The following is a 23,878-nucleotide window of genomic DNA, read 5'->3' as shown; positions in this document are numbered from 1 at the left end:
ATCTAAATAATATATAGAATATTTACTAATAGTCACTGGCTCATCTTTCACAAATGTAATTTAATAATAGCCAGTAGCTACTAGCTGCAGTAAGATGAGGGCAGAGTATTCACTCCCACCACCCTGGGGGAGCATTTAAACCAGTTAGCATGCTAGCAGAGAAGTCAAAATTGTTAAAACAACAGTTTTAATAAATGGTTGAAATAATTAGTAATGGATAGACATGGTGAAATAGCTGGTAGTGGTTTAACGGTTGAACTAAGTCAGTAAAACAAATTGGTGTACAAACCCAGAATAAAAACTCAGTGCATAAGTTTGATCCATAAACAAATGCATTAGTTCAATGCCTAAAGAAGTGCATAAAATAGTGCAGAAACAAGTCAGTGCAGAAACAACTGTAGTGGTTCTTCTGTTGAACAGTTATGTTTGGCATATCAAAATCAAATGAAATTGTGCAGTATATCTCCATATCTCAATATACTTACTTAATCCTGTTTTTCTAGGTCATTTGCACACGTGGCAGCAGGTCATCCACCGTCCACATAACAAGAAAAATGGACATTACATGCCGTGTTTAACAGGACCATGCTTACACAATAAATGTTTATAAGCACAAATGATGACAAAATACATTTCTATAATATCAATTTACGATGCTTTTAGGCTGTATTAGTTTTAGGGTTCTTCACAAATGTGAAGTGAATCTTTAAACATCAGACAAACTAACTCATCATCGGTGGTAAAACAACGCGCTTTGAGCTTCCGTACAAACATGAAAATGTACATCTTTAGATAATTTGGTCCAGAGATAACAATTGAAGCTAATTACCCCTTTTGAACCAGACCTGTGAGCACAGATGAATCAGTCACAAGAAAGACTCTCCACTTCCTGTTTTGCTCTCATATTGTCAGCTCTGTTCCTCCCCGAGAGGCACGGTGCCGTCGTTAAGATTGTATTTTCTGCTCGGCTATACAGATAATTACACCTGGCTAGCAATAATGGATAAAGAGGTAAAATGATCCAAAGAAATAAATAAGTTAAATAACTACTGATAATGGAAACAACAATTAGCTAAAAGTATTGGGAAAACTGAAAACTGTTGAACGAATAAGCAAAAAAACAAACAAAACCTGTTTAAATAATTAACTAAAGGCTCAATAAACAAGGGGAAGTTCAGTAGTTAGCCAGCTAAAATGAAAGCACAAACATGGTGAAACACTTAGCTGGTATGGAAAGAGTTACAATTATCTAAATAATTCAATTCAATTTTATTGAGTAGCGCCAAATCACCTGTTATTTCAGGGCACTTAACATAGTGAAGTCCTTACAACAGAACCTTATGACATTAGAGAGAAACCCGGCAATTCAACAATCCCAGCGTGAGTGGCAGCCGGGAAGAAAAAACTCCCCTTTAATAGGTAGAAAAGCCTCCGACAGAAACAGACTCAGGGGCCGGCGGCCATCTTTCTCTGAAGGGGAGAGGAAGAGAGAAAAGAGCAGCATAGCTCAAAAATAAGCACAATTTTCAAAGAATTTGAGAACGGATAAACCAATAGCTATTGTACAAACAATTAGCTCAAATTAATCTATAAACATGGTAAAATATTGAGCAAGTAATAGATTCGGGTTACAGTTATCTGAATTAATGCGGAAAGAAGTAGCAGTGAATAAACTGACAGTTCAAATAACTGCTGAAAGTTAAAATGATTAGCTAATGGATAAAATGTTGAAATGGATAAAAGTATCTTAATGGATAAATATGATTGGTACTGAAAAGAAACTTTGCTGACCAATTTAAACCTAAACAGACAATTCAAGGGTCTGAAAAAAAAAAAAGAGTCTGCATTTATGTAGTGACACAATATCCACTTCAAATCAGCTTAAGTGAACCCACTTGAGACATAATGAGAGATGTGGATGGAAGGTCATCTGATGGTTATGTGGGGGTACATCAGACAGACTGTTTAGCTTGAGTATCAAAAAAGAAGACGGTGCTGTATGTCGGGCAATCTGCTCATCTTTAGGGACCGCTCTCTTCTTCTCTGCAGCTCGGAGCGAGCGTGCTGCCGGCTGGTAATCAGGCCTGATTTGGAGACTCATCACATTGGTTTGCACTCAGCTCATTGTTGAATGGCTGAGTGTTATAAATGAAGGGTATGCAGCATCTGATTGACTTAGAAATTCACAGGCAAGCCAACAAGAGACAATTGCACTGTGGGAAAGCCAAGGTTTAGGATGCAGTGATTACCATGTTACTTCTGGCAGAGATGTAAACACGCTTTCAGTAGATCTGCATGCACCTGGAGGCTAAACGTAATGAGGTCGGCCGGGTGATTGGTCCCATGGGTCTTTTACCCCAACATAAAAAAAAATCTCGGTGCATATTCAGTGTTGTCTGAGACAGTCAGTGTGAGTAATGATCCCCGTGGCCATAAGCTCTATGTACCGTATAAGCACCTTTTTTGTATATCTGGATTACCCTAAAGCCAGTCTTAAGTGAAGACAATCCAAAGGTCTATTATAGAGCCCTTTCTACTCTGTTTGTGATGACAGTAGCTGCACAACAAAGCTAAATTTATCAGGTTCTTCAGCAGGAATGTTCCAATCTAAATTAACATTGATGCTTTTAATTGATGGTTATTGAAAAAACTTTGAGTGCACATGTGGGCAGTCAGAAAGCATATGACAAAATTTCAACCACAGATAACATAGAGCAGCGGGTGTCCGACTGCACTCATTTTAATGTCATATCGACACAAAAGGTAAAATGTTCTACTGCTTAAAGTGAGGGGGCATTCAGCTGGCTGAAATAGGTACTCAAGTCTAAGCTGGGATTAGCGGTGCAGCTTCGTATTGCCAAGGGATTTCTCTTTTCACCTTATGGCTGTGGATACATTACTTTGCTAGTTCCCACAAGTCTAATGTGGACAGGCAGCAAACTACATCTTGGCATGACGCTAAAGTGAGCACTATGTTTTCTTTTTTCTGTAATGAACTAATGCCAACATATTTTAATGATCCAAGAGATACTTATATTGTGAAAAGGTGAAACTATTGTTATTCTTTATCAGAAACGCAAAATGTCCCACTTTATAAACCATATTTTTCTTTTTTTGTTACTAGATGTATCTAACACGTGTTGTTCTTTTTAAATAAAAAGTTAAAGCTCATGTAGGCTTGTTTTTAAATCAGTTGTTCCCAATCTTGTACCCCTCTTATCTGGACCCCCGTCACATATCAAGACTTTGCTCCAAGTACATTGTAATTACAACATGAGAAAAAGAAGTGAGATGATGCAATTATAGAGCCAAAAAGTGGGCACAATGAGGAGGTTGGGGTGGATGGATGGGTCAAAAATGATTGGACCATGAGAGGACTGGTTTTTGTTTCCCATTTCAAAGTGATAGTCAGTATTGTCTCTTTTAATCATGACAATTCAATAACCTTTGATCCTTAACCATGTTATTGTAACATGATTCATAACCGTCTAAGACAACGAACGTCCTCGAAGCCAAACTCTAACCCTCCCCCCCTTTATTTTAGTAACTAATTAATACATTTTCTTTAAAAAAAAGATGCAAAAAGTCTAATAGTCCAGAGTCTATCAGAACCATCAGAGCAGATTTATATTGTGACTCTTCAGAGGGGCTCGAGCCGTAGGTTGGGAACCAATGAACTGCAACAGCACACCTATAACACTAAATACACATTCATGAATAAGTATTTATAATATACAATATATGATTTAATATTATATAATATAATTTGTGCAATATATTTAATTATTTAATTACTCCGTCTGTATTGTATTGTATACAATACAAATACACCGTGCAATTCAAAACTATTCTGCCTGTATATACCATATTTGTTTAGTCATATTTAGTTATTGTGGATTTGCACTGTAATTACTTACTTACTACTGTATTACTTATTTCTTATTTAGCTACATTGTTTTTTTTTTGGTACTATGTTGTTTTTACTCGTTTGTAAGGTTTGCACTATCTACTACGCTGCTGTAATCCTGTAAATGTACCCACTGCGGGACTAATAAAGGATTATTTTATTTGAGCTTATTTTATCTTAATCTCATAATGTCACAAATCAGTCATGGGGGACTTTTGTAATAATGACTTTTACTTTGGATATTTTTAGTTGGCTACTTTTGCATATAAACATGCTGTATTTTACTTTTTAAATAGAGGCTGTATTTGTAGCAATACAGTATAATTGGACATTAATATAGGCATAAATTTAAAGTTAGTGATCTGAATATTTTTTTCAACACTGCCTGTAAGATATCTATTTAACATTCCTACATAAAACAGGCTTAGCTCATATATACAGTATCTGTTATGTGACTCGCATACTCACTCACTTTTTTTTTTTGATAACGCATTTCACGAACAGTCCAGTCATTGTGTGTCTGTGGATGCTGTGAGATGGATCCGGTGATGGCTGGTGAAGCGACCAGGACTCCTCCCCTCTGACTGATCTGGAGCCTGTCAGCTCAGTCCGCTTCTGTCCTCATGCAGCAAAGCTTCTGCTGCCAATTATGGACAGCTGACATCGATATATTGAGTGACTGTGCGCTGGAACTACGTGGAAATATTTCACCGGATCACAAAAATAGTGAATATTAAAACATTACATTTCTGTTTGGGAAGATGGGAGTACACCGGAGCAATCAGAGGAGAATTGCTGCTTTGATCAGCTCGTATAAATCGGCGTAAAAGGCTTCAAAAAGGTGAGTAACCAGCTGACTTGGTTTATTGGGACACTTTGAAGTCATTTGAATGTAGAAATCTGCACTTTATTGTTTTATGTTCTTAACAGGGAATTACAACAAGTATAAACCACTTGTTGAGTTTTTACAAAGATACACAAAAATGACTTAAATGCATAATATATTTTAAAGCAAAGTGAATTATTTTCATTATGTTTTTATTATAAGCCCACTAAAGAGCCCTATGTGCACAACTAGTATTAAACTGCGTTAAAAAACAAAAATCATTATCAAATCATCAAGTCAATTTACTTGTTTGCATTTAGTTCAAATAAAAAAAATAGAAAAAAAAGAGATGCGCATTCGAGGAAAGGGTCTCTTACACAATATTACCACAAGGCCCGAACCTCTTAGCCAGTTTGTGGTGCTTGATCTTGGGTTGGTGCATCTCCAGGGTGTTTAGAATTTAGGTTTTTTTGGGTTTGATTTTAAAGGGCTTTAAATTTAAATGTCAGATGGTGTGCAGTAATTTGAGTGGTTTTATTAATGAACTTGTATTTTATCTTTTTATATTGTATCTGTGAAATAGCTCTGCGCATTACGGTGATTGTCACCAGAAATCTAACATAATCATAAGGGTTCTTTTTAAACTGTCGAATCGCAGATATTTGATACCAGAATGCAGGAAGCGACAGAATTCATTTGTGGTTGTCATGCAAGAACATTAAAACTTCAACACATCACAAACTAGTCATATCACTATAACAACACTGATTTGTTATAACCTTTGCTCTCCGTGAAGCGCATCATTAATATGCACTGTCCAAATGAGCAAAAGTGCTACGTGGTTGGGAGATGATGCTGTAACTTTTAGTGCACACCCACACTGTTGGCTTTTCATCATCCTTCAAGCACTCAGCCCTCTTGACCATTCTGGCAGTGTGATTTAATTTACTGGAGGTTGCTTAACTCCCTGGTATTAGCACTAATCTACATGAGTGCACGTGTTACAACCACCGGTGTTCCCCAGAGATCAGTGAGTCATTATTTACCACGAGACAATAACAACAAAAAACTATTATTTGAAGATAAAACATGATTAAACCTCACTTTATATGTGGCACTTTAAGAATCCTAATTTGTTCTCAAACCCTTAAATCTGTCTGCACTGGATCTAAATATAAAAACCTTATTTTTTTTTTTTAATGCAGCTCCCGGAGCAGCCCTGGCTGACCTGGCTGTTCCGACTGTACCTGGCTTCAGCCACATACAGTTGTACCTGTTCTTTAATTGGTGCCCTAATAGACTTATCTCGCTGCATACACCACTGAACATAGCAACTCCAGTCCACCTTTAAGCCATAGCTTAGTTATTTTAAAAGCCAGCTGATGGTTCACAGTGAGAGGGCACTGATCCTGTTTAGTGTTTAAGGATATAATCAGGATGTATTATTAGGTGCTACTCTCAGACAGACGGGGAAAAGAGGCGCTTAAGAAAACAACTCATGAGTCACTTTTTCTTTTATGTTGGATGTCAGGCTGATTTATCAGAATATTTCAGTCTGACTGTGTGTTTTTCTCTCCAGGCCAGCAGAGCCAGACACAACAAGATGGCGAAAGTCCGCAGTGAAAACTCCTTTTCAGCCCGACAGCGGCTGCCCACCAACACGTCGGACGATGAGCTAGCTGTTATTGAAAATGGGGACAGCAGGTCTGATATGAACCATCAGTCATGACAGGATTTGGGGTTCAAATTTGATCCCATGTCAGTGTATTGCTTATGTAATAATTTGGCAGTTGTTTTGTGCGATCTGGTTAATATAACTTTGCACCACCTGCTTACTTCTAGGGCCCACAGAGACTCATTTACAGGTGCCGGGGTGATGGCCAGGTAAACGTCTAGACTGTAATACTTTAAAGTTCTTAGCAAGTATTTACCAGTGGTGGAAAGTAAATGTACAATTCTAAGAACTTTCTGTGAGTGCCTCCTTTGTTACTAGTTACATTTCAGATGATAGGTAGGGTAGGTAGGTATTTACTTTATTAATCCCCGACGGGACATTTTTTTGATGCAGCCGGGTCTCATCCCACAGGGTCAAAAATGGTGCTTTGTCTATTAAACACCTCATTATTAGGTTCAGGAAAAGATCGTCGGTTACTTTGTTACTTAAAAGAAACCCACGCTGATTTTTGCTAACTTAGGGACTCAAATAACCATCTCCTCGTAAAAGTCCTGTGTTTGTCCCGTCTAGCCACCGCCAGCCTAGTCCTTCCCAAGACCCTTTTGTTTGCCATCACACGACTTCCCTGTTCCACCTGGGAGGTTACGGTAAAGGCACTTTGTGCCAATCTCAGCTTTGACAGAACTGCGGCATTTGAAGCCCTGGGAGTGAGAACGAGCTGAATAATCAGAAACTTAAAATAAATGTCATTGCTTTAGATCAAACCAGTCGTTATCAACCTTTTTGGTTTCTGAAACCTTTCCAAAAAAGCAAATACAGATGTGACCCTACGAGGTGGCCTAACGTCTAAGTTGAGAAGCTCTGATAGATAAACTGGCTATCTCTTGAACGGCTACATGCAGCATTTGTTTACACATCAGTCTCTAACAATGTAATACATTTTACTGATAATTCTTCTGTACTTTTACGTAAAGGAACAGTGTTTTTGATTTAGTGGCAGCTACTGTAGCAATGATTTTGCAGATTGCAACCAACTAAATACAACTTACATCACCCTCAAGGTCCAAGCGTAGAGGAGAATCAATATGAAGGGCTCAAACACAACGATTCTTAGTTTTGATTATACACTCATGAAAACATTATTATGAATGTTATATTCCCTTTCTACCAATAGATCCTATAAATGTAACACCCTGAACCTTTAGGTGTAGGATCTTACAACTTCCTCCACCACTGGTATTTACATAAAGTGTACGTTTATGTTACAATTAGTCTGTTTCTAGCCTAGACGGGTGTCACTTTGTGCTCTTTTACCTCCCACTGACTCTGTAGGGTGTCTTACTTCTTCTTCATGCTGCGTAACTGGGCGTCTCACAGAATGAATCCCGCAGAAGAGAGGCACGATTCTTTCCTCGAGCGCTTCAGAGGCCCCGAGCTCAAAGAAGCATCAAGTCGAGAGTGCAATGCCCAGTCTGTGGGCAATAATGACACACTCTGCAAGAGAAAGTAAGCATGGTATGGCAGCGCTGCCAGTGGTCACGCTCTTAAAGTTGGAGTGATTTTCCGAGGCTCACAGTGACCGTATGGTTCCTTTTGTTTGAAAAAAGTTCAAACAGATTCACCAAACGGAACAAATAACCTGCAGTACACAAGAATCAACCAGTTCCTCCAAACGTTGACGCATCAAAGTGAGCTGAAAAGATCGAGAAAATGTCATTAGCGTCACAGTAAAAGGGGAGTTAGTGTCTTTAGCTTCAGTGATGTTTACGTAGATGCCTCAGCTGCATTGTTAGATCAGGAAGAAGATAAACGAGAGCAAAACCACATTCTGTAGACACAAAAACAGCTCAAATCCCAAAACACACCTCCTATGATATCGTTCTGCTGGCTAACCACTTACGGTCCAGCGTGGCAGCACCTCAAATCAAATGTGGTTGTTCACATTTATGCTCAATACTTTGAGTCCTCAAAAAACATTTCCTGTTTTTTTTTTTTTTACAAAGTCATGCCAGTAAGTGGCCACTAGCTACTTACAACATGAATAACTGCAACAACACAGACGAGTAAGTATGCACATGTAAAATCCCAAAATAGAAATAGATTTAGTATTTAGTAGATTTAGTCATTGATCACGCTGGACATCAATAGCATTGTTTGTTTTAGCTAATGTAAGATGACTAATAGCACCAAAAAAAACCTTGAAACCATGTCCTCCAATTCTCCATCCCTCTTTGGTATATCCTCCTGCTTTAAAGAGAAAAAAAAACAACCTCTGTTCAGGCTTTTGATGTTGCAAGGTATGATGTGGATTGCACTGGTTAAACCTCCAGGGAAACGACTGAAAATTGTTTTTGAGAGGTAAACGGAGAGTAACTTACCTGTTGTGCGATGCCATCTGCTGGATAAATGTATGACCTGCATCAAATCTTCCAACAAACACTTGAACGCAAAACTGTGAAACCCCAAAGTACCCCCAGCTCTTATAGTTTGGTAGCCCCCTGACAGCCCCTCGTAAACCACCTCCCTATTCACCACCACAAAAAAATAAACTTGTGATTCATAGCAAAAAAGAGGAGATTAAAAAAGATGAGAAAAAGGAGGAGGAGAAAAAAGACGAGAAGAAGGATGGGGATAAGAAGGAAGAGGAAAAGAAGGACGAGAAGAAGGATGAGAAAAAAGATGAGAAGAAAGATGAGAAAAAAGATGAGAAAAAAGATGATAAGAAAGATGAGAAAAAGAAAGAAGAACCCCCGTAAGTACCCCATCAGGTGCACCAAGTCTATTTCTGAAATTTAGTTTCAGAAAACAAGTGTCTTTCATATTAGTGGAAAAAAAAAATCAACAAACTCTTGCGACAACGTCAGTTAATGCTAAGTTGTTTTCAGGAAAGAAATCTGGATTATGGATCCAGCCACGGACCAGTACTACAAATGGCTGACCGTCATCGCAGGCCCGGTGTTTTATAACCTGATGATGATTGTAACGAGGTAATGTCCGCATCACAAATTAACAGCCCATTCTTTCTTCAGTGGGATGCTGACAGATTTATCTTTGTCTTCTAGGTCCTGCTTTAATGAACTTCAGGACTCCTACACAAAACTGTGGCTCGTCCTGGACTACACCGCAGACTTAGTCTACTATGGAGACACATTCGTCAGATCAAGAACAGGTCAGCTTCTTGAAAAGGATTTGGGAAAGAATGTATTTGTATTACATTTTGTGTCCACAGCAGTTTGGGATTTGTTTTTTCTAATTTTGTGTTTGGATCTCAGGTTACTTGGAACAAGGCCTGCTGGTAAAAGATTCCCAAAAACTGAGAGATAAATACAGAACAACATCTCAGTTTAAATATGACATGATTTCAATGATACCCACTGATCTGCTGTTCCTGAGATTCGGATATAACAACCCCGAGTTTAGATTCAACCGTCTTTGCAAAATGCCGAGGCTTTTTGAGTTCTTTGAGCGGACTGAAACCCGAACCAGCTTCCCGAACATGTTCCGTATCAGCAATCTTGTACTTTACATCCTTATTATTATCCATTGGAACGCTTGTGTCTTTTTTGCAATTTCGAAAACAATTGGTTTTGGGACGGACACTTGGGTATACCCCAATATCAGCCACCCAGAGCACGGCCGCTTGGCAAGAAAGTACATTTACTCTCTATACTGGTCGACGCTGACCCTCACCACCATCGGAGAGACCCCTCCACCCGTACAGGATGTTGAATTTATCTTTGTCATTGCCGACTTCCTCACTGGTGTGCTGATTTTTGCTAGTATCGTCGGTAACGTCGGTGCCATGATCTCGAACATGAACGCCTCTCGTGCCGAGTTTCAGGCGAAGATCGACTCCATAAAGCAGTACATGCAGTTTCGAAAGGTGACCAAAGACCTGGAGGCCAGGGTCATCAAGTGGTTTGACTACCTGTGGACTGAGAAGAAGACCTGTGATGAGAAAGAGGTCTTGAAAAACCTACCTGACAAGCTTAAGGCTGAGATTGCCATCAATGTCCATTTGGATACGCTGAAGAAAGTGCGCATTTTCCAGGATTGTGAAGCCGGTCTTTTGATAGAACTGGTGCTCAAGCTGCAGCCACAAGTGTTCAGCCCTGGAGATTACATCTGTAAGAAGGGAGATATTGGCAGGGAGATGTACATCATCAAAGAGGGGAAGCTGGCGGTGGTGGCGGATGATGGAGTTACTCAGTTTGTTGTGCTCAGTGATGGCGCATACTTTGGGGAAATCAGTATCTTGGGTATCAAGGGCAGTAAAGCGGGCAACAGAAGAACGGCCAACATCAGAAGCGTAGGTTACTCTGATCTCTTTGCCCTGTCCAAAGACGACTTGGTGGAGGCGCTTACTGAATATCCGGATGCCAAGAAGGCACTGGAAGAGAAGGGTAAAGCCATCCTGATGAAAGACAACCTCATTGACGAGGCCATAGCGAATGCCGGCGCCGACCCCAAAGACACGGAAGAGAAGATCATTAAACTGCAGGGCAACCTGGACACCATGCAGACCAAGTTCGCCCAGCTGATGGCGGAGTTCACCTCCAGCCAGACGAGGATGAAGCAGAGGGTCGCTGAGATGGAGGCCAAAGTGAAATCCATACAACCAGAGGACTTGTCTGAGGTGGTGGCCGACAAAGACAAAAAAGTCCAGTAATATCCTACCCGAGAACTTTACGAGGAACAAAGGAGTGACACTTTTTAAAGGCCCATGTTTATATCTATTTGTACGTCATGTTTGTTATCATCAATGTGTCAAATTGTGTACAGTTTATGGAGCAAAAAAAAAAAGAATATATATATATTTTATTTTTTGTGTGTGTATGCTATGACTGACAGCCAATTTCATTTTGTCATAAAACTACTTGAGTATCTTGAGCAGAAGCACGTGTGTATGAAAAAAAAAAAGGCTTTTCAAAGCCTTAGATTATGGACATGTTTTTTGACATTTTGACATTATATTTTTGATATTGTTTGACATGTTTTTTGACATTCGAGTTGACATTTTTCCCAGAGAAATACATTGATCTCTATCTAAAATATTAATGATAATTCTTACACAAAATGCAACTGCAATGTCAATTTGACACTATGAAAATGTAAAAGAATTATCCAAAATGCCAGTCCCGCTTGTAAGTTACTGTCAGCATGCATCAGTTGTAAATCTTATGTGCGAATAAACATTAAAATGTTCATATAACATATACTGAATGTGTCTATATTGTTGTGAAAGAAAACATTTTGGCAAGCACTGTGAACTCGGAGATATATTTTTGGGTTGTTTGTAACTCGTACGTCGTATTAAACTGTTATTACTGACTTTAAAGCCCCTAAAAACTCTTTGAAAACTGACTGGTGCACAGAAGTTTACGACATCAGCCTTTTTCTAGCGAAGCTCCACCCACTTTACACAAAAAACAGAAATCTCTCACGTTAATCCAAACTACGCCAAATTTCACAAAGAATTTTGCCTTCACGTAGGATGCTTTTAGTCACTATAAGAAGCTGAATAAAACAAAGTTTCAGGGCACTTGGACTTGCAATAACGGATGTTTTTGGCCACCTGAGGGCAGCAGAAACAAGCTATGAACACAACACTTCTCCACTCATTCACGTTTCAGATAAAGGGCAGCATTTGCAATTACAGTCCTATTTGTCCTCCTGAGAAATTAGTTCAAATATTAATCAATTCCATTTTAGCTTTAATAAGATTTTGAGGAAAAAAAAAAAAATCTAAATCTTTAGCATTTAAATTCTCCACTTGTTTCCCCCTCCCAAGCTACATACTAACTTTCTCTGCTGTGTGGTGTTAAGTAGGCGGTGGGTTTTCAGAACTGCATGGCAGCAAGAAAGTCAGTTATGAAAGCAGCAAGAGTAAACTAAAGTGGGTAAAATTGCAGACTGTGAAAACATAAACAATGAATTGAAAAACGATACGAAGCTTTGCGGAGCGCATGGGGACAGCAGTCACGTGATAACTCTGTGGGTTTGTCATTATGATTGACCGCTTTCACCTCACAAAGTTGTGATAAAATTTTGATATAGAAATTTTGACTACAGCAGCTTTATTTAATACTGTGTTAGCAACAAAGTTTACAGGTTTTTTTGAAACATTTATTGACCTTGCATAATAGTAGCTTTAGAGAAGAGTTTCACATTATCTGCACATTCTTAATGTACTGTACCTGAGATATTTGGCCAAATGAAACTTTTCACGTGACTCTTCCTTACATTGGCATTGCACATTTGGCGGCTGCACTTACAAGTGTCCAATCAGTAACAAAAAAAAAAACCAAGAGAAAAGAACACTTTTTTTTTAGGATGTGAGAGTCTGAACCGACCAATCAGTAAGTACAGTCTGAAACCCTTCGAACTATTGAAAACCAAACTATCACGACAAACAGTATTCATTTCAGATTTAACACAAGAGGCACAACATTAAGTTAAAATTGTTGGGTTATAACCGTAAAATAACCTTAACATCAGTAGACAGGACAAAGTTATATACTGTATAAGCTTGTTAGTGAGGCTATTTGGATTAGGAGTAATATAAAAAGCTTTATCTCAATATATTACAATGACAATCGAGCACCATTATGCCCAGGGCAATCTTGAAGGCAGAGAGCCTGATGACTGAAACTGCTACATTTTAAAGACTGCAAAAACATGAGAAAAGTCAAACTAAATTAATAAATATACTGAATGTGCTTTTTATATGCGCACTTTCACAGTTTCACAAATCAAGAATAATTTAATGTCTGCTCAGAAACAAAACACACGTGAAAAAAAATAAATGATTCAGGTGCCTTTTTTAAAGTCTTTGGGAAATCTAATGTATCTGAAAATGACTCTAAAAGGAAGTGAGGCCTCAGTGTGAAAGGCCAACACTAGAATTTGTCTGCAGGAGTTTGGTTAGGCACAGCGTTATTGCAGCACTTAGTTTCGTGGCATTTCCCTATGTGGTTTTGTGATACTCCCTTTTTTGTGTGAAAACCTTCTTTGTGGATCTGTCACAGCATCCCAAACCCTTTGGCATAAGTGATGGCCTTGAGGAGTCTTTCTCTAAGCTTTTCCTTAGAGGAGTATTCAGGGAGCAACAGCGCATTAAAGCAGGTGTGGGAGGTTGGTAGCCTGCAAGGAAAGCAACAAAAGAGGACAAATCTGAAGCGTGTTTGAACATCAACAGACAGCTTTGAATCTTTGACTCTTTTGACTGACGCAAGAACACAGTAACAAACTGTCAGATGTGGGTATTTTCAGCTATGTTGGGTGCTACAATACACATAATGCCTTGTTTAAATCTGATTGTGCTGTACCTGTCTGTGTCAGAGCCGTTCTTGGCGATGATCATTTTTAATTTGCCAAGGCCTCCAACTGGTGCTCTGTCTGTACCGGTGGTGAACTGAAGAAACAACCTCTTCTGCTCCTCTCCAAATGAGTGAAGAGTTGCCCAGAAATCTCTGTGTGCAGAAAAAAAAAAAAACAACAACCTCTAATCTGCTGATAAAATCTGTCAATTTCATAATGTGACCTTCATTTTTAGACTTAATCAGACTTACTTGATAATTTGACTGTCTTTGCCATAACCTCCATCATATTCTGTTGTCTTTTCCAGTGCTTCAAAGTCAAGTTTCTGCGAAATGACAAGAGATTGCACTGCCAGAAATAAAACACAGGCAACGATTTAGTGATAAAAGTTGAAACTGAGAAGTGTTTTCTCACCCTGCTTCCACAGATAAGCAGCTCTACTTCCTCTGGTCTAAACAAATATTTCAGCGGGGACTCATTTGTGACCATTAAGAAACCTTTTTTGAAGGCTTTGAATTGTCTCTCCACGCTCTTGTTCAGGATGTACTCAGTATACAGATCCACAAACTCCTGTAAATTAAAGATGTATAAAGAAAAGAAAATCGTTATACCGAGGCAATTGTTCATTGTTAAATTACAGTTTTTTCAACAGTGCCACTGTATATTCTGTTTTTAAATGAGCCGACAGACCGAATGTACCCTGTAGGAAATGCCATGTGTATTACATGATGTCCAGTTATGTCAAACACATCATGTTCCTGTTCCTGTACTTGTCAAATGTACATTTCAGTCAAAAGAAGTACAAGGAAATTGTGCCAGCTATTGCTCCCATATGACTGTGTTGAACAGCTATTCTGCTCTAGAAAGCAGAAACAGAAACTACACATTCAGTTTTAACTGAGTTATGACCAGACTCACACTTTTAGACCTCTTAATTTATCATAAAATATATGATACCATAGAAATGTGAGATTATTGAGGGAAAAATTCACAAACCCAAGAACAACGATAAAAACCAAACAGTAGTTTGTAGAAACTACAGTGACCACAATCCAGCTGCTGAAAAATAGATTTCGCTCAACCTAATTGACCAATGTTTTCCTAATTGAGTATGTTCTTTCACATAAACAGGGCAAAGGCTAAACTTTAAATGATACTGTGGAAACAAAAGTAACACAATTGGTCTTTCTAAAAGCTAACTAGCTGAAAGCTAGCCTGGCATACATGGATTTCATGTGATTTCACATAGTTAATAACATGTAAATAACAATTTATTGTATGGAATTAATGACTCACTTATACTAGCTTACTTTGTAAAAATGGACAAGAGCTCAAGAAGAGGCAATGGCATTTAGTTTGTAGATACCTACTGTGGAGTTGATGCTTAAAAAAGAAGGCACTACATGAATGATTTTTAGATGATATGTAGTCTGTTAAAGTTTAATTTAAGATCTTACAGCATGTATTCTGTTACACAGAACTCAAACACCAAACTGTTTTTTAACTTCACTGTTTCAGCAGTTACTGCCCTCTGCTTTTGTAAGGCAGTATTGGATAATAAAAGTATACATTTTGCAAGAAAAATTTTAAATAAAGCTAATATCAAGCCACTGTCTTTCTTGTGCACCATCTTCCAGCTTCTGTCCATCAACTACTATGATAGCTTCTTTAGTGCTTGAAATGAAAAAACTGTTATAGTTAGTGCAATTTTTATAGCGTGACTAAAATGTTTGTTTTTCTGGCTCATTTGGTCTGTTATGACCATTTGTGGGAAATGTTAGCTCACTTCACGTAGGCATGGCTATATAATTAACGTGAATGAAGCCTGTTTGCTTACTTTATTGCTGTTCTCCAACTGCTACATGCTATGTGCTACTTTTTTAAGGTTTACCAACATCTGGTAACTCTACATGAACGGTGCATTTCAAACATTTCACCTGTCTGTTGTCCTTTGTAACAGGGATCTTGTCGCCCTGCTCCTTTAAGTCATATAATATTGGGTTTCCAAAAAGGTCTGTGTGTGATATCTGGAAGGTGAGCATCATGTCGTCTTCCACATTGCCGGTATAGTCAAGCAATCCCTTCAGACTTTGGTAGAGAACCTGCAAAAGGAAAAATGTTTACTGATTTTACCAGTAAAATACGACACATGCACAGTACAGCTGTGTATAAGCACTTTTGGAGCTACCGGACTGATTTATAGTGTTTCAGTGTGTATTAACTTCGGAGAAAGTTACTATACTGGATGTGAGTCTGACAGGTCCAAGTAGGTCCCTTTCTTTCCCATCAGTTTCCTGTAGACAACCATTGGGAAATGGACGTCCAGGATGCAGTTGTTGTAAATTGCAAGCCCCAAGACAATTCCAATAAGAGTGTACTGTGCTTCATTCTCCAGAGAGGATGAATTAAACCAGAAAAGTTTCGTAATGTCGTCATAGGTGAACATTCCTGTTCAGATAGTCAGAAAGAGAGAGAAAAACACAAAGAATAATGAACCACTTGGAGCAAATTTGACTTTTGCAGTGTTAAATGAAAAGGCCTGATACCACTGTCATGTCAGTACAATATATGTGAGGCTACAACTTAACTTCGCACAAAGACTAGAAAATAGGTGAACTAGCTAGCTTGCTTTTGTCCAAAGGTAAAAAAAAAAGTAAATAAAAAAAAAAATCAGAAGAGAGCTATCTAATGTTGTGTGTCTAGTTTGCATGAAAAATCGTAAGTCTGAACACTACTAGGTTAATGTGAGTTTGTCTGGCAACCAACTAAGAAACAGTTTAGCAAAAACCTGCCCATAAATGATGTTTTTACACTTATGTTTTCATTAAAAATAAAAGATATAGTTTGATAAAGTGTTGGTAGGCATATTTTCCTGTTACCTTCTGACAAAGCAAAGCTAACTGTTCCTCTACGTTTCTAGTCTAAATTAAGCTAACATGTTCTGGCTCCAGCTTCTTAATTAACAGACAGAGATGAGAGCGGTATCAATATTTTCATCTAACGCTCAGCAAAAAAAGCACATTTCCCCAAATTATTATTATTCTTTTAATGTAATATATGCGTTTGGGTAGTCAAAAGGTTCTGAGACTGCTCCTGTTCAATGCAAGTGCAGCGCAATGCTGAAACAGGGGGGTGCTATAAGCTTCTTTGGAAAATATTCCAAATGACGTCGCTTGATCAACATCAGTACCAGAGTGACACGAGTTCTTGTGAGCAGTGGTACAGCGCATTTGCGATCTCACTAAAAACATGAGCACGGACCGCACATCAAACTTGGCGTCAAACTCGAAAAATCGGTAACGGAGGCCCTTTAAATTCTTCCAAAAAAAAAATCAATGGCAATGAAGCAATGAGCTGGGCGGGGTGCTCAAGAGGGCCAGAACGGTCCTGTCCAAGACCGAAGAAGGCCAGACAGCTTAGAAGTACAACCAAGTTGGTTTTCTTTGACAGTCCGTGTATTTGTCCTCCAGAGTCAGACGCCCGCTCACGAGTTTCTCATCGTTAACAACACAACTACTCATCAGGTTTGGCTCCCCGCGACTTCTTTCTGTTCTCCAAAAGTTTGGTAATGATATATACTCACGAAGGTTACAGCTTCCCCCTTGCTCCATGCACATCACATTGCTTCACTCTGTTCGCATGCAACAGGAGCAGTTATGTAAAACAGTTATACACAGGAACCAAGCACACACAAGGTCTATTTAGGATTTCAAAAGTCTCACCGATGTCGGGATTGAAAATTTCCTCCAAAACCAACAGAAAAAACTCCTTTGAAACTCCTCCTTCGTCGACACCTTGCTCCCCCTCAAACTCAACAAACAGCTGCTTCTTCAGGTCAGACGGGTTCTCCATGGAGATCATCTCCAGCTGCAACACAAGGAGGGATTGTATTATTTCACAAATACAGTGGCACTGGTCCCTGAGTTTGACATCCCATGTACATGGGACAGTAACACGGCGTGCTGGGACTCACTCTGACGAGGGCGTCGTCGATGATGTGGTCTCTGCGTACTTTGAGCTTGAGATAGGGGTTGGGCTGCTGGCCCTGCACCATGCTGTAGAGGGCCGTGAGGCGCCGCTCGCTGTACATCCTGATCCTGTTGTCATAGTACAGCCCTTGGTTCTTTGTGATTACATTGAGGATGAATGGGCAGCTCTGGAAAGAAAATTTAGTTTCGGCGTTGACCTTGAAGAAGGTGAAATCTTTGTCCATCTCGACCACATCGTTCACCGAGTCATTAATGAAGTCCTCGAAGGGGATGAGGGCTCTTATGCTGTCCATGGGTCGGACGCCCAGCTCTTTCTCCAGAGGGTCAGCCTGGGGTCCCTTCTTATAGAGCCGCTCCTCACCGAGCAACTCGTGCAGCGTCAGCTCATCAGAATCGGAGTCTTCGTCCTCCTCCTCGTTGTGCTCTACGTCCTTGTCACCGCCCAGGATACTTGCATAGAAAATGACCTTTAAACACTTGGTCGCCGCCACCACAGTCTCGTCGTCATTTACCAGATTTTCAGCATCGTATTCATTGCTAACAACCGTGAAGGTGATGAGTTGCTGGAAGGTCTCCATCATACGGCGGACGTGCGGGAGGCCGTGCGTCGACCAGAGCTTCGACAGCCTGGCGAGCGCGGCCACCGGCAGTTTGCTCATGGCCTTGCAGAACTGCGGTAACGCCACCTCGAGGTACTCCGGGCTGTGAAGGTTACTGTTCTCCATCACGATGATGAAAATATTCAAGTAATCTGGGGTTGTGTCGTACACGTCAAGATATTCCAGGTCGAGTTCCACGTTGGGAGTGAGGTAAATGAGCGCGTTCACGAGGGCTGCCTCCACCTGGTCGATGGAGAGGAGTCGGTCGTAGACTCTCCTCACCGCGTCGATGTCCACCGTGATCTCACCGGACTCGGACATTTCATCTGGAGCCTCATCTGGCAAAGCAGCAGCAGAGGAGGCGCCCAGTTCCTCGAAGGTTTTCTCACTGTTTTTCTCCACGTGTGTTGGTGTAAAAGCGTCGAGGTTTTCGTCGGCGTTGGGATCATCCTTCCTGAAACTCTTCATCAGAGCTTCTGCGTTAGAGAAAACCCTGCCGATGACGCGGACCAGAGGGGAGTAATCCTTTTCTTCCTCACAGACACTCAGGATCATACACACTGTGCTCTCTGTGAGGTGATGAACATCTGCAACAAAACAGCAAAATCAAAACCGGACCACGAATTGGTTCAGCATCCATAAGAGTCAAGAAGAGTCCGTTTTACAGTACCTAACAGGTCCTCTTTGGATGAACAGAGGTCTTCGTCGCACATCTTACTGTCCAGCTGAGTGTTTCCGTCAGCTCTGGACGGGATGGGGGCGTAATAATCACACAGTTTGGCATTAATCTTAAACAGCTCGAGCGCTTTGGCAGCTGCTGAATTGTTATCCAAAGGTTGAAAATCACAACATGAGGCGCAAAACTCATTCGTGCAGTTGCCATTTCCACAGCCTTCAGTTAACTGCCGAAAGTAGCGCTCAATAAGATGCTTTGCAGTCGCTTTGTTCCTGTACAAGATATTTAAAAAAGAAAGTAAGAGGAGATGTTTGAAAGTCTTGTATGGCCAGAAAAAAAAATAAACACATGCTCACAATGCACATAATAAAGTGTATACAAAACATAAACCTTGGTACCGTAGAGAATTGGATATTTAACAAGCATTAACACACATGTTCTTGTTTTGAGAGTCTCAGACACTTTGGATCAAAGACATGAATGAAACAAAAAATTCATCAGGTGGTTTAGTCACAAAAATATTAGTTTAAGTACTCGCTTGTGTTTTAGTTCAGCGTCTACGCGTGCAAGTGCAAAAAGAGTGACTTACATTCGGATGGATTCAGATACCCTTCTGCAGGCCTGGAGGATAGTCCTCTGAAAGAAGAGGGAGGCAAAAATGTGAGATTATATTTGCTGTAAATGCACAGCTCAGTCTATCGTGATAAATTATCAGGGATTGGTCACCTGATGATGTTTTGAGACCAATGTTTTGCACATTAATCGTCAACTATTAATCATAGCTTAAAAACTGTTACGTATCAGATTTAATACTCTGGTATTATGGTACTATTGTCAGAACCAAGATATCCATAAAATCAACCTGGCTAATCAAAAGGACAGAGATATCTGTAATTTAGTTTTAACTTGTCAAAAAAAATGAATTACAGATGTCAGCATTGACATCACCGAGATTGTCACACGTCCTAAATGACAATTGCAGATATCCATCATTCAGTTTTGACTATTTCAAACGTCATTATGACCTGTTCACATTGTTGTGCATTATGTTTCTATCCCACTGGATATTCTGGATATTATCCATTGGATATAGACCTGGAAAAGCATTTGAACTCTTGTTAGCAAGAAGCGATGGCAGTTGCAGTTGTTGATGAGAGAAAAATGAGTCTTCGGTAAATCAGGAGGCTGCAGTGTTGGAAACACAAACTTCATGCTACCGACAGGTCAGTGAGGGGCTTATCACATGGTAACAGAGCCGTCGCAGGTTTGAATAGCAAGCCGCTCCTGCCTCCCACATGCTCTGATATTACTACATATATTTGCAACGTCCTTTCCCAAAGTCCAAATTCGACATCTTGACGAGGCAGAATAGAAGTTATTTATATCTCCAAATTGAGATATTGAAAATCAAAATAGCTATCAAGATACCTATACCTTGATGATAGCTATATCTACAATTAAATTATGACTCTTCCTAATTCCAGTTTAAGATATCTATAACATCCTTTTTGACTTGTCAAAATTACAGCTAGGTATCTGCAAAGTCATTCTGGTTAATTAATTGAAGATATGTAAAAAGTAAAGTTAGACAATATCCAATTTTTTGGGCCTTTCACCAATATATCTGTATCCACACATATGTTGGCCAAAACGTACCAATATGAAAACTTTTCTCCACAGAAAATGATGCAGGCAATATTGTAAATTAGAAATTGTTTTTGATAATTATTCATAGTTATTACATTTCCTAAATATTCTACCTCCTTTTTTGTCACAAGTGTCTGATATGTGTTTGATAACCACATCTGAGGGATCATTGCAAAAACAGGTGTTTATATACACTTTATAAAGCCTTCGTATACAGTGTACATGGAGAATATCGGCTGATACATCGATGGATAGCATCCACGTTAAAAGTGAGCTTTTGACCTTTTAGCTTCGTGATACCTGGAAACCCAAAGAGTTAAGCCCAAAGACAGCTGAATAACCACCTGATCTTGCTTGGTGCTACAGCCCCCCCCCCCCCCCCCAACCCCCCTGAATGATAAAACTCAGCTGGAAAAAAAAAACCAACAACAAATAAAACAAACAGGTGTGGTGGAAATTCTCGGCTGGGGCCCAACCAACCTGCTCCCTTAACACCACCAGTAGTAGTCCACATCAAACACAGTCTTCAGAGTCTGATGCCACGTTGATTTATTAAAAATCCAGGGTCTCATTAAACAGAGTGATCTCAGCAGAGCAGCTGAAGTGAAACTGTTGATCTCTGCCTTATTTAACTGCTGAGGTGCCATGTGGTAGCAGGGCTTTCCCGGGAAGGCACGTGCCATCACATGTCATTCAAGGAGTACCATCACGTGTTATTTAGATGTCCCATTTACTGTCATTAAAATCCGAGCTACCCCCCCCCTCACCCCCACCCTCACCCCACCTCCATCAGCTGCTGCCCTTGAGCTGATACCAAGGGTCTCATCGGGAGAGGAGACTGAGCATTAAAACTAATATCTGAGTACACAGATATCTGCGAGTCATACAAACAACACCGATCGCGATTTCCCACCGTGAACTCTTGACGGTGACACCGACACCACCGACACCTTGAACAGCTGACTATGGCGGTGCGTCTAACGGAACAGCTGTTATTGGACAACTTACTCCACTTTTTTTTTTTTAGCGCCTCGAGCTAGCTTGATTTAAAACTACCGAAAGTCAACACGACGTGAAGCAGCGTCTCGTCCGGTGTCTCGTCTCGTCTCGTCTCGTCTTCACGTACCAACCTGTGATTTAAAAGCTCGTCCTGGAAGTCCGTGTGTCAGTGACAGTGCAAAAAAAAACAACAACAACCAAAGCTCTCCTCTGTCAGTCGGAGGTCTGCTGCTGAAGCGACATTTGCCTCCCGGTGTCCGTTGCTCCTTTTTTTTTTTTTAAAAACAAAACAAAAAATAAACTTATATTTATTTCAATACGTGTTAATAAGGCTAAAATGTGGCGACGCTGGGGAGTGGAAACACTTTTTGTTTGTAACTCAGCAAAATCTCCTCCTTTACTATCTTGTAAACATGAGCGCGATATATCCCGGCATGCAGCGCGAGGTTGTCAAACATCATGCCCCCCTCCTCCCACCTCCGCGCGCGACCCGCAGAAATAAAATGGGAATAAACAACAATGTATTGTAGCAAAACATGTATCCTCTTCACCGGATTCCTCTTTGTTACGTTTATTTACGGAAACATTGTAATTTACACAGTAAAGAAAGTTAAAGCTTTTAAAACACTTTAGAAAGTCTCCTCTACGGTCAAATGTGGACATCAGAGTAGCATTTAAAGCTCTAAATACTTCAATATCTAGCTCCATTTTTTTAAATAAAAGTGCATAAAGTGTTATTTGAAAAGTAAATTTCAAGTTCCAAAAATAAAAATACCTATTATCACATTAAATTACTGCCTTGTGAATACTGATTGTGTGTAAGTATCATTTAAATATTGAGCTGGATTGAGCTGGTCAAGATAAAGATAAAATACTTGAGTACTTTTGAGTCAAATGTCTTGAAATATGTGAAAGTGTTTCAACTCTGAACAACGAGTCTGTTGAACACAGCCTCTGCTCATTACCAGCCAATACCGTCTACATATAAGCATGGTGGAGGAAGCATTATACTATGGAGGGGCCTCTCAAAAGAAACAGGGAGAGTGGTCAGCGAAATATAGAGATAAACACCTGCTCCAGAGTGCAACAACCTGAGACTGGAGCGAAGATTCATTTTTCAGCATGAAAGCGACCCAAACCCAGATGAAGAAGGCTTGCAGAGACTAAACCGAGAACCTTAAAGATTATGATGCTGTAATGGATGACTAAGGGGCTTCTACAAACTACCGATTTAAAGGTCTAAATACTTTTGTAAATAAGAGATTGTAGTTTTAACTTTTAATAAATTTACAAAAATGTCAAAAAACACGTTTTTACTGTTATTATGGATCATTAAGTGTAGATTGATGGGAAAATGCCAATTTGATCCAATTAAAATTCAATCTACAATAATATAGTGTGCAAAAATTAAATGAGTCTGAATTCTCTCAGAAGTAAACATATATATATAGAAAGCTTAAATTAAATTACTCTTATTTGACTGAACGATAGATAAGAACATGTGCCAGAAGTCAGTGTGGAGTGAGTGAATACTAAGATTCATGCTCGCTCTCTGTGTTGATGAAAGCCAACACAGTGGAGTCTCATTCATAACCTCTAAAATCATATTCATAAACCATAAATCAAACCTGACACAGAGCAGGCAGTCAAAGCCGGCTGCCGTCTCTTTCTGCAATAAGGCCTTTTAAATTATGCATTATTTAATCCATGTTCATTGCTCTCGTGGTGCAGAGGAGATGTTTGTTATTCTGTCAGTGTTCAGGCCCGATATGGAGTTTTACACTCAGCGTGACATTTGGTTTCTGTGCTAATCAGTTCACTGTGTCACGCTGCACAACGACGAGCCTTCATCTTAAACCAGGCGCTGCACCGCAGGTCAAAGTAAAGTAAATAAAGGTGTCACACAAGGTAATACAGACAGAAGGTAGCTCAGACGGAGAAGCTGAATGGAAAACTATTGATATTCTAATGACTAAGTTATTGTATAGGTAGTTAAGAGCATGTTTCTGAAAGCTATCAAGATACCTTTAATACACGTGTTAAAATGATCGCTAAAATTGCACGAGATTCCCAATAAATATTCAGGATGATAAAAGCATATCATACACAGCATTACTTACAACCCTTTTATCTTTCTTTGAGCCAATTCATTTGACGTCACTGTGATACGTGGCTGTAGTACTCCACATGAACACTGGGAGTCACTGTAAGCACACAAAGCATCAGGCACCTCAGGAACA

The 23,878-nt window shown here is 39.7% G+C and overlaps 2 protein-coding genes across 3 annotated transcripts; one reads left to right on the top strand and one right to left on the bottom strand.

Annotated features, from left to right (window-relative positions):
- Nucleotides 1–4,523: 4,523 nt before the first annotated feature.
- cnga3a (cyclic nucleotide gated channel subunit alpha 3a) lies at nt 4,524–11,624 on the top strand. 2 transcript variants are annotated; one of them, XM_069150835.1, is made up of 9 exons: nt 4,524–4,748; nt 6,313–6,437; nt 6,576–6,617; nt 7,741–7,914; nt 8,412–8,471; nt 8,972–9,160; nt 9,294–9,395; nt 9,471–9,577; nt 9,681–11,624. In XM_069150835.1, exons 2-9 carry the CDS (start codon nt 6,337–6,339, stop codon nt 11,075–11,077), a joined length of 2,172 nt encoding a protein of 723 aa, XP_069006936.1. In that variant the 5' UTR covers nt 4,524–4,748; nt 6,313–6,336; the 3' UTR covers nt 11,078–11,624. The 2 variants fall into 2 exon arrangements, with proteins under 2 accessions (XP_069006936.1, XP_069006935.1); XM_069150834.1 differs by lacking the exons at nt 8,412–8,471; nt 8,972–9,160.
- Nucleotides 11,625–12,468: 844 nt separating this feature from the next.
- On the bottom strand, nt 12,469–22,049 carry ube3a (ubiquitin protein ligase E3A). The gene is made up of 11 exons (XM_069150832.1): nt 21,770–22,049; nt 19,582–19,628; nt 18,987–19,264; nt 17,702–18,903; nt 17,451–17,595; nt 15,971–16,176; nt 15,666–15,830; nt 14,143–14,298; nt 13,980–14,053; nt 13,737–13,880; nt 12,469–13,551 (listed from the first exon to the last, which is right to left on the bottom strand). Coding segments are annotated over exons 2-11 (2,493 nt in total). The 5' UTR covers nt 19,584–19,628; nt 21,770–22,049; the 3' UTR covers nt 12,469–13,430.
- Nucleotides 22,050–23,878: the final 1,829 nt, after the last annotated feature.

The sequence above is a fragment of the Embiotoca jacksoni genome, unplaced genomic scaffold, assembly GCF_022577435.1.
Source record: "Embiotoca jacksoni isolate LCO1_2020_lvr unplaced genomic scaffold, fEmbJac1.0.p SCAF_16, whole genome shotgun sequence".
Classification (NCBI taxonomy): domain Eukaryota; kingdom Metazoa; phylum Chordata; class Actinopteri; family Embiotocidae; genus Embiotoca; species Embiotoca jacksoni.
Note: the sequence above shows the minus strand (reverse complement) of the source record. Positions and strands in the feature narration are given on the sequence as shown.

What these genes read in the sequence shown, in the direction of transcription:
- cnga3a (XM_069150835.1), top strand. Translation starts at nt 6,337, where the DNA reads ATGGCGAAAGTCCGCAGTGAAAACTCCTTTTCAGCCCGACAGCGGCTG. An exon ending in AACTGCAACAACACAGACGA is followed by an intron (nt 8,472 to 8,971) that starts GTAAGTATGCAC and finishes TGTGATTCATAG; the next exon opens with CAAAAAAGAGGAGATTAAAA. An exon ending in CTGATGATGATTGTAACGAG is followed by an intron (nt 9,396 to 9,470) that starts GTAATGTCCGCA and finishes TTTGTCTTCTAG; the next exon opens with GTCCTGCTTTAATGAACTTC.
- ube3a (XM_069150832.1), bottom strand. An exon ending in AAAGACAGTCAAATTATCAA is followed by an intron (nt 13,881 to 13,979) that starts GTAAGTCTGATT and finishes TTCTGCACACAG; the next exon opens with AGATTTCTGGGCAACTCTTC. An exon ending in AACGGCTCTGACACAGACAG is followed by an intron (nt 13,552 to 13,736) that starts GTACAGCACAAT and finishes CTTTCCTTGCAG; the next exon opens with GCTACCAACCTCCCACACCT.